Source organism: Colletotrichum godetiae (genome assembly GCF_030913485.1).
Source record: "Colletotrichum godetiae strain CBS 193.32 chromosome Unknown BDP55scaffold_31, whole genome shotgun sequence".
Classification (NCBI taxonomy): domain Eukaryota; kingdom Fungi; phylum Ascomycota; class Sordariomycetes; order Glomerellales; family Glomerellaceae; genus Colletotrichum; species Colletotrichum godetiae.
The window spans coordinates 59,569-73,866 of NW_026851279.1; the positions used below are offsets into that span (position 1 = coordinate 59,569).

Genomic DNA, 14,298 nt, shown 5'->3' on the forward strand with positions numbered 1-14,298 from the left:
TCGTCAACGCCGGTTACATCGGGTTCACGGACCGCTCCGTGGGCCAGAGCACTGTCGGATATATCGCGATCAGCTTATAGAGAGACTATCGGGGCGAAGTAAGCGTACGAAATGTTCCAGACCCCACTTCTAGACGGCTATCGAGATGATTCAGAGACTTCGCCGTCTCCCCCTTGCGAAGAAGCAGAGGTCTACGGGATGGAGATGTGGTAGAACAGACGACTTAGACACGTGCTTCTGAGTGGTTTTGCGGACCAAAATTTCAAGGACGGGTATCTTGCCTTGGTTTATGACGACCACTTTAATGCATGATGAGAAATCTAATCCCTGGTTATGGGTCGACAACTATTACCCAAGCAAAAAAACATGCGGAGATCATTTCAAGAAGTGCTAAATTTGAAGGAACACACAAAGCATTGGCGGCAACTTGAGAAAACACTATCGCTCACATCGATTGAATGTTGCTATTTTCACGTGTTAGCTAGAAATCTAGTTGAACATCGTAGTGTGCAGACTTGAGGCGCGAAAGAGACCTGACAGGTTGTAGAAGATCCCTCAACCCCTGTCTGCGAGTGTCCAACGCACGCATCCACTTTGACCGCTTTCATAAACTAACCCAAGTCGCTCTTTTCTCTACTGCTTAGCTCTCGACTCTCTCTCGCTCGCGTCTTCGCGATTAGCGGACAGCTCACTCTCCGATTATCGCGAACGCCCCAAAGTATAATCAAGCTAGCGCACCGTAGAGGCTTTTCCCTGCGCCATGACCAGCAATACTCGCCACCCTAGGCGGCCGCCCTGACCTTGGGTCCCGGGGACGGTCCAACTTGTTGCTTGGTTCCATGACTCCGGCCAAAAATGTGACCAAGTATATGTTGCCGACGGTTGCAACACCCTTACACACTGACGGAATGCAGCAGAAGTCGATTCTAGTCTCACAGGCCCTCGTACACGAGTATTTATAAATCAGCCCGAATCTTGAGGGTCGAATTATTTCCCCAAGTGAACACACACCAAGATCCAAACCGTCCCTTGTTCGGAAACGTGCCGCTACGACTGTGGACGCTTCAAACAGCTGGCCCAAAACCACGAAGGGTGACACTATCTCAGTGGCAGCCTCGATGGAAAGCGACAATTCTTCCAGAGATACAAGCTTCGCTCCGACTCTGTTCTTAAAGTAAGGGCCCAAGTCCTACCTCTTTGGAACTTCCTATGCCCAGTCCGGCAGATACCATGTCCTTATTCCTCAAGATGCTTCTCGTTTATTATGATGGAGGCTCCGTGGGAGCTGCTGTCAGACAAGCCGCGACTGGTCTCAGATTGAATTATTTGCTCTCATCGAATTCGAAGCCACCGTCACATTCAGCACCGCTGAATCCGTCAGGACTTTAGTGTGCCAAGCAGAGTATTGGGTAACCATAATCATCGAAGGCAATTTATTCGATAGCTTGACGAGCGCTTTGAATGATACAGCCGAGAACTTTAAGACAGGAAGCGCTATCATGTATAAGGTATCTACAACCAGGCTCGGTGCCCAACAGTCGCCGACTATGACCTCCTGAACAGCATACAGCAAGGCTACTCCGCCTCCAGAAAGGCTATCTTACGATCATTGCTGGGTCTGCCAAATGTGACGATGGACTTTGGGGGCGTCAAGACACAAACGATGGTAGCCCTAACAACCCAAGCCTGCTGGTTCCCAATCTAATTCGATCCATGACGCAAATATGTATTTTCGGTTCGATGATGTTACCGCGATGCGGAGATGATGAGTGGGCCACTAGCCCAGCTACTTGAGCGCAAACGAGAGTACCGGCTCTTCAGACAGGAAAAATAAGGTAGAAAGCGTCAAAGCTGTTTCAGCCATTTATCTGGAAGGAAACCTAGCGTAGCCGAATTCCTGTTGATCAGCGTTAAAAAACAACAGGAAAAAAAAAGGTACAAAAGTTAAAAAAAGGTAGAAAAGTTTGATCATCCTGCAGCAGTCTTATTCCCTGTAGAATCTATCTCAGTCATGCTGCCTTGACAGGCACGACAGGTCAACTTAAATGTCGAGTTTGGCAGGAGATATTATTTGATTAGGTAAGTGGGATGCACACGTTTTCCCATTGGTTCTTTGGACCACCAGGTGGACTCTTACCGATACCTTTCCATTATCTTATCGATACAGTATCGATAAGGTATCGATATGAGCCGAGTAGCATCGTGCAGTCGTGGGGGTCCACTCATCTCGAATGCGCCTTCCCCATTCCCGCTTGGGACGTGTGGGGAAGGGGGGCATTTTTGGGGAAAGACTCAAGGAGCACCTCAGCACGCCCACCCCCCGCGTTGTGCCAGACACCTGAGGCGCAACTCTGCCAATCTCCAATTCCATCTCATCTTCCGCTCACCTCCCGTCTCCATCTCAACGGCTGCCGCGAATATCTTCAGCCCGTTCTGCGCACCTCTCTTGGCGTGCCGCAACATACCCGTACTCCTTGCCCGTAACAGCGCCACTGCCTACAAGGGTATACAGGGGCTCCGTGAACCACCTATTCCAGCTACGCTTAAACACCAAGCGTAGCTTTTGACGATGCTCTCATGAGCGTTGTCGATGGCGAGCCATCCATCCCCCAGCCAGCCTGGCAGTGCTGCAGCCAACTACAAGCGTGCGAGTCGCAGAGGTGCGCCTCGGCGGTTCGTTTGCGAACACCCCGGCTGCGACAAGTTGTATTCTAGGGCAGAGCATCTTCAGAGGCACCAGCTGAACCGTGAGTCAACTCCCCTATCCAGCCGGAGTCCTTGAAATATCACAAAGTACAACCTGACGCGTCTTCACAGACAATCCCAAAGAAATCTTCATCTGCGATATGCCAGGTTGTGATCAGAAGTTCGTTCGCGCTGACCTGCTGTCGCGTCACAAGAAACGTCACTCATCGTCGTACATCCCCCGAAATCGCGCGCCCAGCTTTGCCTCTGCGGCATCTGGCAACCTATCCGGCCCGGCTGTGTCATCCCCGACTTCAGGCGCACAATCACGGCCAGCGTTTCCACAACCTTCAACAAGCGGCCCTCACGATGCCGCCATCCTGCTGACTCCCGAATCTGCTACGCCCACCCCGACGACAGGCGCATCAAATTCGTCTGTTGCTCAACATGTCACAAGGATCAGCCAACCTGCCACATGGCCGTCCATCGATGATATGGCTGCTGAGATGATGCGATCGAAGCCCGCTTACTACGGACGTGATCAGCTATCCCTACCTGAGGCACCGCCCCTCATGCCAGCGTTCGACCCGAGAGGATTCCAGCCCGACGAGGCACTTTCACGGGAGAACTTTGCGGTCTGGCTGTTCGACTCTCAAGCAAGCTTCAGTGACTTTAATGGAGTCGCCGATCTTCCCTTTCTCGAAGGTGGCCTTGAATCAACTTTCAACAACAACATTCACTATGACTACGAGTCACTGACGAGTCGTTCACAGCTGGATCCGTCGCCACCTCGGCAAGTCGAAGTTAGCGACGAACTCATCAGCGAGCACCGGAGACAGGAGGTCCTCAGGTGGTTGAAGGTCTTCCGACACAAGCAGCCCAAATACGAGCCACGTATAGTGAGCCTTGTGCAGGAGAGCAATGGAGACTTGCCTGCTTTGAGCCTCGAAATGATGAGAGATTGTTTGCAAGAATACTGGAAGAGAATATCGCCACGCTTACCGATCGTTCATCAGCCAACGTTTTCTTCGAATCGCTGCTCCATTTTCCTCCTACTCGTGATGGTTGCTTTAGGAGCTGCATCCTTAAGCAGCAGAGACTCGACCGGCAACTTGGAACCGTACGGAGGGCTGGCAGACGTGATTATCTCCAGCAGTCGGTGGGAAATCCTTACTCACGAGGAAGCCTCAGCGCCGGTGGGCCTGTCCATAGCTCAAGCAATGCTGTTGCTCGAGTTCTACGAGAAGATATTCTCTTCCAGGCGTATGCACGAGAGATCACATATATACCACTCAGCGCTTCTAAACCTCCTGAGGAGAGGGAGCCCTCTTATTGGTCGCGCAGGAAGCGAATCGCCTCCAGAAGAAGAAGCCCCAGCACCGAGCGACGGACCCTCTTCAGACTCAAGAACGTGGTGGGTTCGGTGGGCCGAGAGCGAATCCATGCATCGCGTCGTTTTCGCGGCCTTCATGATGGACACTGTCCACGCAGCCATGTTTGGCCACAACGCGGACATGGCACCGCACGAGATCCGGCTTCCCCTGCCATGCGACGATGGCTTGTGGACGGCCGCGACCCCAGGCGTCTTCCGACAACTTGACGGGAACTACAGAATGTACGGCATCAAGCAGGTATCATTCCTCGATGGACTCAAAAGCGCTTTACATGGGCAGGAAGTCAAGACACACACCTTTGGACGCATGATTATCATGTCGGGACTGCTCAGCGTCGGATGGCATCTATCTCGTCGAGAGTCTCACCTCAAGTGGCTTGACCTGCGTACACCCAGCACGGAAACGCACGACAGCTGGAAGAAGATACTTTTCCGCGCTTTCGACGAGTGGAAGGAATCCTTTGACAATGCTGTGGGTGCGAATGATCTATCTGAAGGGCTAGGACAGCCGCCAAGTTCTAATGGGCCCATTCACTCTGCCGCTGTTCTCTACCATCTAGCCCATATCAGTCTGCACGTCGATATTGTCGATTGCCAGGTATACGCCGGCGCCAAGCGATTGGTTGGCCGCAAAGTCTCAACTCGCGACCATGCCAACGCTGTTGCAAGAATGAGGACCTGGTCGAATGCACCATCCACCCGGCACGCCGTTTTACATGCCTTTAAACTGCTCTACAAGGTTCTTGTGGACCATAAAACCCCAAAACGGCGGACGAGTAGCTTCGGCGCTCTACCTGAACCGGTCTCTGTCTACTATTCCTGCCGCAGCGAGTCAGATCCTCATCGGCCGTGGATCATGTATTATGCAGCCTTGACAATATGGTCTTTTGTACAGGCACTTGGTATTCCCAACAGGAACACGCCCCCGGGAAGGTTAAGTGAAATTGCTCGCTATCTGGCCCGTTTCTCGAGTCTGGAAGAATTGAATGAAGAAGCTACGCGGGACCTCAATGAGAGGTTGCCGGAACTGCTGGATCTGCTTGAGACCAGCCTAAAGCAGTCTCACTCAGAGCTCCTGAGGGAAGCCAGTGAAAGGCTCAAACTTTGCCGCGAGATGTTAGTATGAATGTGGTTTTGCACTTCCGATCAACTCTTCCGTGACGAAGATGGTCTGGAAGAGGTTTCTCCGCGTGTGAAATGCAGAAGATGAGGGTTGTGTAGAGCGGGCTTGCGGATGGACCTCCCCCTGCGGGACTCTACACACGCAATTGCGCATCACAAGCGACGGGGACGACAGTATATGTAAGTTGCGCATGATGTTCTCAGTATCTTCGGTCATGGGAAACTTACTTACTTTCTAATTAGACCCATTGCCCGATTGTTCACCATCCCCAGAGTCCTTGACCGGCCCTCGATTTGCACAGGATGATACCCTGTAACACCAATATATAAACCCATATCCGGGAGACATGAGCGGGATGTAATCGTCTCCAATAGAAACGTGTCAAAGGGCCAGCACGTTTTTGCAAAGCATGTCATGATCCAAGACGGATGGCATTCTGCAGAATCTGAATCTGGTATTTGGGTATTATCCTCGAAGCCCCTGAAAACGTAGTAATACTGAGACTGGTATACAAAGAGAACTTTAACTATTCGTCAAAGAATGTCTGATACATGATGAATTGTATAGCTTTTGTCTGCCTTGCTTTACTTTCATCGTATCTCTCCATCGAATAACTATAGATATTCCTTGGAACCTGGATGTAGCGTTGCAGCCTACACCACAAGTTGTTTTGCATACCCTCAAGTCTTACCCCTATGCAGTCGCACCAGCGGCGGCGCCAGCCTGCGGGAGGAAGAAGGCGAACTCTCCATTCATGTTAGCAACCTTCAAGGTCAACTCATTCTCCTCGGCTTCGAATTCGAGTTCACCGAGAGCCGGGTCGATAATGAAGGCGTTCAGCTCCGGGAAGAGGCGGCCCACTTGTCCCTTGCTGATGTCGAGGGTATCTACGTCTCATGTTAGCTCACCACTGCTGCTGCCAAGAAGACTCAAAGGGCTGACTTACTTCCTGGGTTGAGAATGTAGTCAATCTTTGAGAGAGTCACGCCCTGTGCGCCTTCTGCGAGGCTGACTTTGTACGAAACCGCCTCGATGGCGGTGAACCCCGCGGGAGGCGGCGCGGGGGATCTGTTTTCCGTCACGGTGAGGGTTCGGCCGACTGCGTTTTGGAATTCGACCTCGAAACGTCCATTTTTCTGCGAGGAATCGTTAGGCACATGTCTTTACAGTCATCTTTAGTGAGAGCGAGAGTTTGAGACTCACTGCTGGAGGAAAGAGAACATCTTGCTTGACATTCGCACCGCCTAACCGAACAGGAACGATGAACTGTCCCTCAATCTCCTTTTCGTTGGGATCTTTCGCCTCCTCGCCGCCGCCGGCTGCGCCGCCTTCCGCACCTCCGACTGCTCCTTCCGCTGCGCCTGTTTCACCTGCAGCGGCTTCTTTTTCGGTGACTTTGGATGGAGCTGTTGCTACGCTTTGTGCGAGGCTTCGTTCTGCGAGACCTAAACCCACCGAGGCTTTCGTGATGCTGTTGCTTCGGGAGAGTACTTCGATAGTCGAAATTGGCAGTGATACGGCTAGGAGGAGCTGGCATGAGATGGTGGCGAGTGTCGAGGGCCTCATTTTGAAAAAGAAAAAGAGTATATTATTATTGAAAGAATCAAAGTTGTGAAAGAGACCAACACGGCTGGCTCGTAATGGCGGGCTTGCCGCGAGAAAGAAAGGTTGATGAAATGAAGTAAACTGGTATGGAAACTGAAAAGAACGCAACCATCACAGCAAAAGCCGGTGGGCGTCAACGAGGTATTCAAAGAGGTTATATGTCTAGACGAACCCATTCGTCCCTGATAAGATTCTCTCGTATAAGACAAACATGCACGGGGCTGGGCCGTGAGGGCCGGCCGACTGCCAAGAGGAACGGCATCATGAAACCTATACAAGACCGCAAGGATACGCAAGTAGAGGAGTCCTCCCCCACCATCCGCGCCGCCAAGGTGCGCCAAGGTGCATCTCGAGAGCCTCATGATGGACTAATGCGGTAAGTAGGGGGTTGTCGCACTGCGTGCTGCACAACGGCGCGCGGCTGGTCATGCCAGTTTATCGTCGAGCTCCGGCATTGGCGCTGCTTGGCGGTGTGGCAACTCGTCTCTACTTGTCGTTTTCGGATGGTATCTCATGCGGGGGAGAAAAGCATCGACCATTGAACCAACGAAGCGATGACTCTGCGAAATTGTGAGTTGTAGTTGGATTCTGGGTCTTTAAGAACGGTGCAATCACAAGTGAGTAGCGCTTTCTGTAGATCGTGGTTGACCGATATTGCTGGAGGAAGACTAAGGTTGAGATCCTCTGAAGTTCATCTGATTCCGGCAGACCGCGCCAGAACTCGCGCTTGTGAGTTTGCATTTCCCACCATAAACCCTTGCTTCTTACCGACCCTTCTGAACCGTCCCCCAATGATCCTGAATTTCGGCTGACTTTGAAGGGGTAGAATCCAAAGCCCTTCACCAAGTCTCAGATGACAGCTGTCGTAGGCTAAACTTAGACTCTCAAACGTGAGCAATCCCTCTGGCCGAATCAGCACGCTGAAAACCCAATGACTCCCCTGTCCTGGCCCCCAACAACCAGGGTCGGTCCAGCACCAGAACAGGCTAACAGGCTTAACAGAAACTCTACCCAGGCCGGCGGATAGCGCTCATGCGACCAGTTGCTCCGTTCACCGTAGCGTTTGCGATGCTGCGCGAGTTCTCCGTCGGCTCAACTTGCACCAGACTGAAACGCGGCCGTGGATGGCGCCATGTAGCTAGTTCAGGTTACGGGCCCCCCTGGTTGAGATCATCTCTGGGATCGAGAATTCCTCCTCTTTTGTGCGCTTGGTAATCTTGGTAAAAGCTTTTGCGCTCGAGGCGAGAAGAAGAACGGCTACGCTTGCCTCTAGGGTCAATCTCAACCTCTCACTACAAAAGGAATCCGAGAAAGAATTGGAGGAACCCTTTTGGATTCTAGCAAAGTTGGAGGTTGAGTCAGGAACATTTCTGTCTCGAACGGCATTTAGTGCACCTTGGCAATCAGCCCATTTTGACTCGCTTTTTGATTCTGGCATTATCCCGGCGAGGGTAGAGCTACGGTCGCTTGTGCGGCTCAGGTTTGGACCGGATTGGCTTTTGTCCAAGCTTGACGCCGGTTGCCGTGTGCAATTAAGCAATGGCTTCCATGATTGACCTTGGAAATCAACTTGAGGCTGTATTTTTAGTTTGATGATGGCAGAACAGACTAGCCATGATCTCTACCTGATAAGCACGTTTGACTTAGTACAGACTACTCACATAACAAGGCTCAAGTCAAGAGTTTCGCCGCTTGACGAGCTTTAGAGATCTAGCAATTCGCAGATAGAGTAGGCAATAGGCCTCGGTTGTCACAGCTGCCTGTCAAAGTGTGGTGTCAGTCATGACGAAGCGGAAGTCAAAGTCGCCAGCTAATGCTAAGGAAGCGATTGTTTCCCATTCTGAGACTTGGAGTTGGCCAAGCCGCTCAAAGGCTCCCCGGACAGCAATGTCGATGACCACGGCGAGCTTCCCCCACTTTCAGAGGGAAAGCGCGGCCAACATCGGCTGAAAAGCGGGGCTTCGCCGAAGGTGGCTACCGGCAAACTCGGCACGTATCTCCTGCCTATCTCGGTCGTGTGATTCACCTCACGTAAGCGTCATCTTGAACCCCTCAAACTTCCCGTGACTCACGTGTTAACGCGATCTTCCACGACGACCTTATATCTCTCTAATATCCGGCTTCGCTCAACTACCTTATTGCGGATTACCGGCGTCATGGTGACTAAACGGGTGGCCCGCTATGGCGACTGGGAAAGCCCAATCACTATTGATACCGTGACCTCCAAAAGCTGGACTATAACATCACCTCGAGTCCATGTAAGTGAGCCCAGAGACTTGGCGGCCAATTGTATACTGTTTTCTAATTGATGCAAAGCGTCAATCAGGACGGGCGTTCTTCATCGAGTCGAAGGATGATGGGCGTAAGGTCTTCGTTGAGGTCACCAAGAATGGTGGCCTCAAAGATCTCCTACCAGCACCTTACAGCGCAGGCAACACAGTCTATGAATACGGTGGCTCTACTTACGACGTCGCCGCGGATGGCCGCATCGTCTTCTCCAATCGCGACAATACCGTCAAGTCCCTCGATGTAGACACTGGCAAAGTTTCAGACCTGACCGGCGACTCGAAGCTGCGATACTCCAACTTCAGCGCTAACCCCACGAGCCCCTGGGTTCTGGCTAACCAAGAAGATCACACCATCAACACTCCCCACGAGATCCGGAACTATGTTGTCGCTATCAATGCAGATACCGGCGAGGTCAAGCGCGTCGTAGAGGGTACCGACTTCTACTACACCCCTCAGTTCAGCGCTGACGGGAAGAGGCTGACTTGGATGGAGTGGGACCAGCCCAATCTCCCATTCGCATCGGCCAAGATCTTCGTTGCCGATTGGACGTCGGAGGCAACTGTCAAGAATGCAGTCTTGGTTGCTGGCAATAATCGAGAAGGAGCAGCCGAGCCTCGATGGGGCCCGGACGGAAGCTTGTTTCTGGGCATTGAGGTTGATGGTTTCCGGAGACTGTTTCGTCTAGCTCCTGGTGCTGAAAAGCCCACTCAGATCAAGTTGAGCGGACTGGATAATGCCGAGATCGGAGAAGTTCGATGGTTCCAAGGCAGGTTAGTAAATGCGAAGGCTTGTAAGTTGCGCGAGGGGTATCACTAACAGTGCATCAGTCAAACGTACGCCCCATTATCGGAACGCTACGTAGCTGCGGCAGCCATTACATTCGGCGAGGCTCAGCTGATTCTCATCGACCTTGAGAAGAACGACTGGAAACCCATCGGATCATCTAGCATTTGCGGCATTGTCAACGACGCCATGGCTCGTCTGGATGACAGGTCTTTACTTCTTGTTGCGGACGAGTCCGATTCTCCATCTGCTTTATACAAGGTCGATGTCATCAGCGGAAAAACTACGACTATGCGAGGAACTACAGATGAAAAGCTGGACACAGCGCTCTTCTCAAAGCCGGAGCTTGTGAAATTCGAGTCAAAGGAAAGTCCATCTCGCACAATCTACAGCACCTTGTGGATGCCAAAGAACCCCAAATTCCTCGGTCCGGATAGCGACAAACCCCCTCTGGTCATATCCTCGCATGGTGGACCAACAGGCTACACCGGCTCAGGTCTCAAGCTGCGAACCCAGTACTTCACTGCTCGTGGCTACGCCTACCTAGCGCTGAACTACACGGGCTCCACGGGACATGGCAGGGAGTATCGCGAGGCACTTTTTGGAAACTGGGGCATTGTTGACGCCGATGACGCTGCTGAAGTCGCCAAACACTTGGTGGAAGCAGGCAGAGTCGGCAAGGTGGGTATCGTCGGTGCAAGCGCCGGAGGCTACAACGTTCTCCAGGCCCTCGTCCGCCATCGTACAACCTTTGATGCCGGATTCTGCGTCTGTGGTGTGAGTGACGTCAAGAAGCTGGAAGAGTCCACACATAAGCTGGAGTCCGAGTACATGGGAGCGCTTGTTCTGGACCCGGGTATGACGGACGAGCAAAAGGAGGAGAGATGCCGTGAGCGAAGCCCTCTATACCACGCCGACAAGATTGGGGCCCCGCTATTCCTCCTTCACGGAGTTGCGGATACCGTGGTCCCTATTGAGCAGGCCCGGCTTATTTATAAAGCTGTCAAAGGTAAGGGAGGGGATGTGAGAATCAGGGAGGTTGAGGGCGAGGGTCACATGTTTGGTATGCCTGGAAGCCCTCGTCTTTGGCTTGAGGAGGAGGAAGGTTGGTGGAGATCGTACTTGATCTAATATTGGAAGAAGCCACTCTTCCCAAGCTTCGGTGTCACATTTCTTCTCCTCGAGGTGCGGATGAAAATTGCAAAAGTCTATGGATTATTTCGCTTTCTCACAGTCAAAACGCTTTCTCATACATGAAATCAGCATGAAACCCAAGGACTAATAACAGTAGTCGTCGTCGACATCGTTGTTGAGTAGTGATTCTCTGCAAACCCACTCATGATCCCGTTTCTTCTCCTTGCGACGATTTTCAGCATCAGTCTTTATCGCCTTTTTCTTATCCTTGAGAACCTTCTTATTCACCCGCCGGTTGCTGATTGCACGAGGCAAATGAGAGGTCGCTAAAACGATATTCGGCTCAGTGTAAGGCGGCTCAGTGCGAGACGGCCCAGAGTCAAACGGCTCAAAGTCAGACAGCTCAGAGTCAGACAGCTCAGAGTCGGAATAACCAGTGCAGCCATAGCTGATTTTCATATCCCGCAGCCCGGCGGCCTGCTCCTCATCCAACCCCTCCTCCTCTATTATCTTCCTAATGAAGCGGTGCCCTTCCTTCAACGAGCTGTGACTGGGGTACATTCCATTCAATTTTCTGAACTCCTCGTCCTTGAGACGACTTTCCCAGGCAATTTGCCGAGCTTCCTTGAGGGGTGCGGGAAGGCCGTAGAACTTGACAGGAGAGGATTTGCCCTCACCCAAGTCGAGGCAGACAAATCTTTTTTCCTTGCTGTCGATAATGCGATGAAGATACCAGTCGTGTCCATGAGGCTCGTCAAAATTGCGTAAACATGTCTCTGTAATGGCCTCGCGAATGCGGCGAAGAGGGTCCATGCTTTCTCTTGCGCGCCTCTTCCAAGTATCAAGGCAAGGTTCCTCGCCGGAATCCCTCAGTTCCTGAACAGTTTGCAATTTGAACGAAGTCCCAGCGTAGATGGTCTCATATTTGTGCGTGTACCACTCGTATATGTGCATACCGACGGGGTATTGAAACAGATTATCCGTCCCCTTGCGAAATGGCATGAGGTCGACGAGTATTGTGCTCAGCGCAGGCTGCTCTATCGCGAATTGATGGAATCTGTATGGAGAATTTTCCAAAGCAATGGTAGGAACCTCAATTGCCTTCAGGTTTCGGCATCTTGACATCGTCTGCCAGAATGAGTCCCATGGCACCGGGCCACATCCCTGTTTCATATTGTTGGCAAATCGCACATTCAAAGGTGTGCCGCGCTGATCAGCACTCAACACACTGATGGAGGAGATGAGGTCTCGATATTTTGGCCGGAGAAGATGGTTCAAAGCCGTGATAACCTCGTGGCCGCTCAGAAAACTGAAGGTGTTCTTAGACCAGAACATGGGCGCTGCTTCGGCATGCACCTTTCTGCTGGCCAACAGTAGTCCAACTCCCTTACGCTGGTCGCAACGGCACAAAGCTTCCCGAACCCAGTAATAGCCATCTAGGTCCCAGAATAGACGAGGAGGCTCCTCAAAAATTTGCATATCTTTGAGAAGGAAAGCGGGAGGCTCGAGGTGTTCAAGACATTGGGAATACCAGGAACAGTCAGGCGTGTGTTCAATGTCCCGTCTCTTCGGTTCGACGAGTGCGAATTCATAGATGAGGTAGCGAATGTCAACTGGGAGCTGGCAAAAGGAGAAGAGCCCCTTCTGGGATCGGATGTATTTCCCAGGCGCAGGACGAATCTTGAGGGTCAGAGTAGACTTGGCGGATGTGACCTTTCCTGTGTCCATTAGCTTGGTGGGAAAGCTCGTCATGATGTTGTGTATGCAGAACTTTGATCGGGGAACAGTAGGTGGTTTTTTAAGACTATAGTTCTGTACTTGAGAGATTGCTGAATATGTTGTGTAGATGTAAAGTGCTTGAGAGGGATCTCTTTTCTTAAGTTCGCAACCACGTAACTGGGGCACTCTCCTCTTCTTTCTAGAGCCCAGCAAAACAACGCTCTGTGTTCGGGACTACCAGACAAAGGACAATGATTAAGAATAACATTCATGGTTTTTTTCCTTTGCTACCTGCATCCAAAGCAGCTTTTGCCGTGTCCATAGTTTTGCTGTAAACAATGCCTTGTATGCGTAGTTCTTTGATCCAGATCAAAGTGTGGTTGGAAGCTTACCAGACTCGCCTTTCAGGAGAGCACGAGTTCCTTTTGAAGAAGACTACAAGTATGTTCTCACAGGACTTACATGAAAAGAGTTTACCCTGTTTTAATCAAAGACTGCCAAGTAAAAAGCTTGCGAGGCAGTGCTTCTCGCGACAAGCTGCTCAAGCAGCCGCTGTGGAATGCCAAGGACGTGGAGAAATACTTCCAAGCAAACCTATGCTTGTGGACATGGAAATACCCTCCTTATTCTGGCTTCGTACCAAAGGCGCCTCCGGCGCTTACAAAGGAGGTTTGAACATGAGGGGCGGGATGTAGGCGAGATCAGATAGTCGCAAAGCAAACATTCGTGCTTTCAGGTCTTAAGCAGTTGGCAACAACTTACGGACCGTTGCATATCGGACCAGCCATTTGGACAAGTGCTCCGGAATTAAGATGATAGATGTAGTTCACTCTTCTAGGGAGTTCGTCCTGTCACTAAAGGAAATCTCCCACCTCATCCAAACCCCTCATTCATGCTACCAACGGTCGCCACTAGACAGCCAGAATCGCGATCGTGTGGGATCGACTAGGACCACTAGCTCCAACAGCCAAATCCGCCACCCTAAAAACATTGGTTCCAAGGAGGCAAACACGGCTCCTCGCTCTATGCCAAAAAGAAAAACAAAAAAAAAAACGCAAACATTCTCCTCTCCTCTCCGACCTCACCGAGCCGAAGCAGAATTTCTGTCCGCTGATATCGAAGAGTCTTGCTCCGCAACTGACAAGTCCTCGACCACAATTCTCGATCCACAATGTCGACACGATAACGCTCGAGACCTCGCTTGTGGGTATCGAGCATTCGAGCCGCGATGACATCCCAGCAAGAGTTGCTGTAAGCTAAGCCACAACCAGTAGGAGGGGCGTAGGATCAATCAGATGAAAAGAACAAAGCACCACAGGCACCTCCTCACTCCAGTCTCTCTCGCCGACGGGCTGCCCATTGGCGTCACTTCGAGACAAGGCAGCACAACCGTGCTCTCCGATCTCCTCACAAAATGATGTTTCGCGGTCCAGGCTAAGGGATGGAGAGTTTATCTGTCTCGAGGCTCTGATTCGTCGGGTTCATGCGTCCTCTAGCTCGTGTCGAAGCGATCAACCGCGTCCAGAAAGCAGGGAATCCAACCAAGGGTATGTCATTTGGAGCATCA

The 14,298-nt window shown here is 51.6% G+C and overlaps 5 protein-coding genes across 5 annotated transcripts; 2 read left to right on the top strand and 3 right to left on the bottom strand.

The window, feature by feature from the left end:
• Positions 1–904: 904 nt before the first annotated feature.
• BDP55DRAFT_670011 (uncharacterized protein) lies at positions 905–2,019 on the bottom strand. The gene has a single exon (XM_060575345.1). It carries the CDS (start codon positions 1,499–1,501, stop codon positions 1,313–1,315), a length of 189 nt encoding a protein of 62 aa, XP_060427362.1. The 5' UTR covers positions 1,502–2,019; the 3' UTR covers positions 905–1,312.
• A 571-nt stretch (positions 2,020–2,590) lies between these two features.
• BDP55DRAFT_556510 (fungal-specific transcription factor domain-containing protein) lies at positions 2,591–5,204 on the top strand (the record flags this gene model as incomplete). The annotated part of the gene is made up of 2 exons (XM_060569597.1): positions 2,591–2,747; positions 2,818–5,204. 2 exons carry the CDS (start codon positions 2,591–2,593, stop codon positions 5,202–5,204), a joined length of 2,544 nt encoding a protein of 847 aa, XP_060427363.1.
• Positions 5,205–5,894: 690 nt separating this feature from the next.
• On the bottom strand, positions 5,895–6,767 carry BDP55DRAFT_730500 (uncharacterized protein; the record flags this gene model as incomplete). Its single annotated transcript, XM_060579693.1, has 3 exons — positions 5,895–6,088; positions 6,148–6,337; positions 6,405–6,767. The coding sequence occupies 3 exons, from the start codon at positions 6,765–6,767 to the stop codon at positions 5,895–5,897; spliced, it is 747 nt and encodes a 248-aa protein (XP_060427364.1).
• Positions 6,768–8,858: 2,091 nt separating this feature from the next.
• Positions 8,859–11,154, top strand: BDP55DRAFT_670018 (prolyl oligopeptidase). Its single transcript, XM_060575346.1, has 3 exons — positions 8,859–9,064; positions 9,123–9,865; positions 9,923–11,154. The coding sequence occupies exons 1-3, from the start codon at positions 8,963–8,965 to the stop codon at positions 11,007–11,009; spliced, it is 1,932 nt and encodes a 643-aa protein (XP_060427365.1). The 5' UTR covers positions 8,859–8,962; the 3' UTR covers positions 11,010–11,154.
• Positions 11,155–11,156: 2 nt separating this feature from the next.
• BDP55DRAFT_730502 (uncharacterized protein) lies at positions 11,157–12,764 on the bottom strand (the record flags this gene model as incomplete). The annotated part of the gene is made up of 1 exon (XM_060579694.1): positions 11,157–12,764. One exon carries the CDS (start codon positions 12,762–12,764, stop codon positions 11,157–11,159), a length of 1,608 nt encoding a protein of 535 aa, XP_060427366.1.
• Positions 12,765–14,298: the final 1,534 nt, after the last annotated feature.

Bases quoted from the DNA above. Each gene is read 5' to 3' on its own strand.
- BDP55DRAFT_670011 (XM_060575345.1), bottom strand. From the start codon at position 1,501: ATGATAGCGCTTCCTGTCTTAAAGTTCTCGGCTGTATCATTCAAAGCG.
- BDP55DRAFT_670018 (XM_060575346.1), top strand. From the start codon at position 8,963: ATGGTGACTAAACGGGTGGCCCGCTATGGCGACTGGGAAAGCCCAATC. The intron at 9,065-9,122 runs GTAAGTGAGCCC...ATTGATGCAAAG, and splicing joins TAACATCACCTCGAGTCCAT to CGTCAATCAGGACGGGCGTT. The intron at 9,866-9,922 runs GTTAGTAAATGC...ACAGTGCATCAG, and splicing joins GTTCGATGGTTCCAAGGCAG to TCAAACGTACGCCCCATTAT.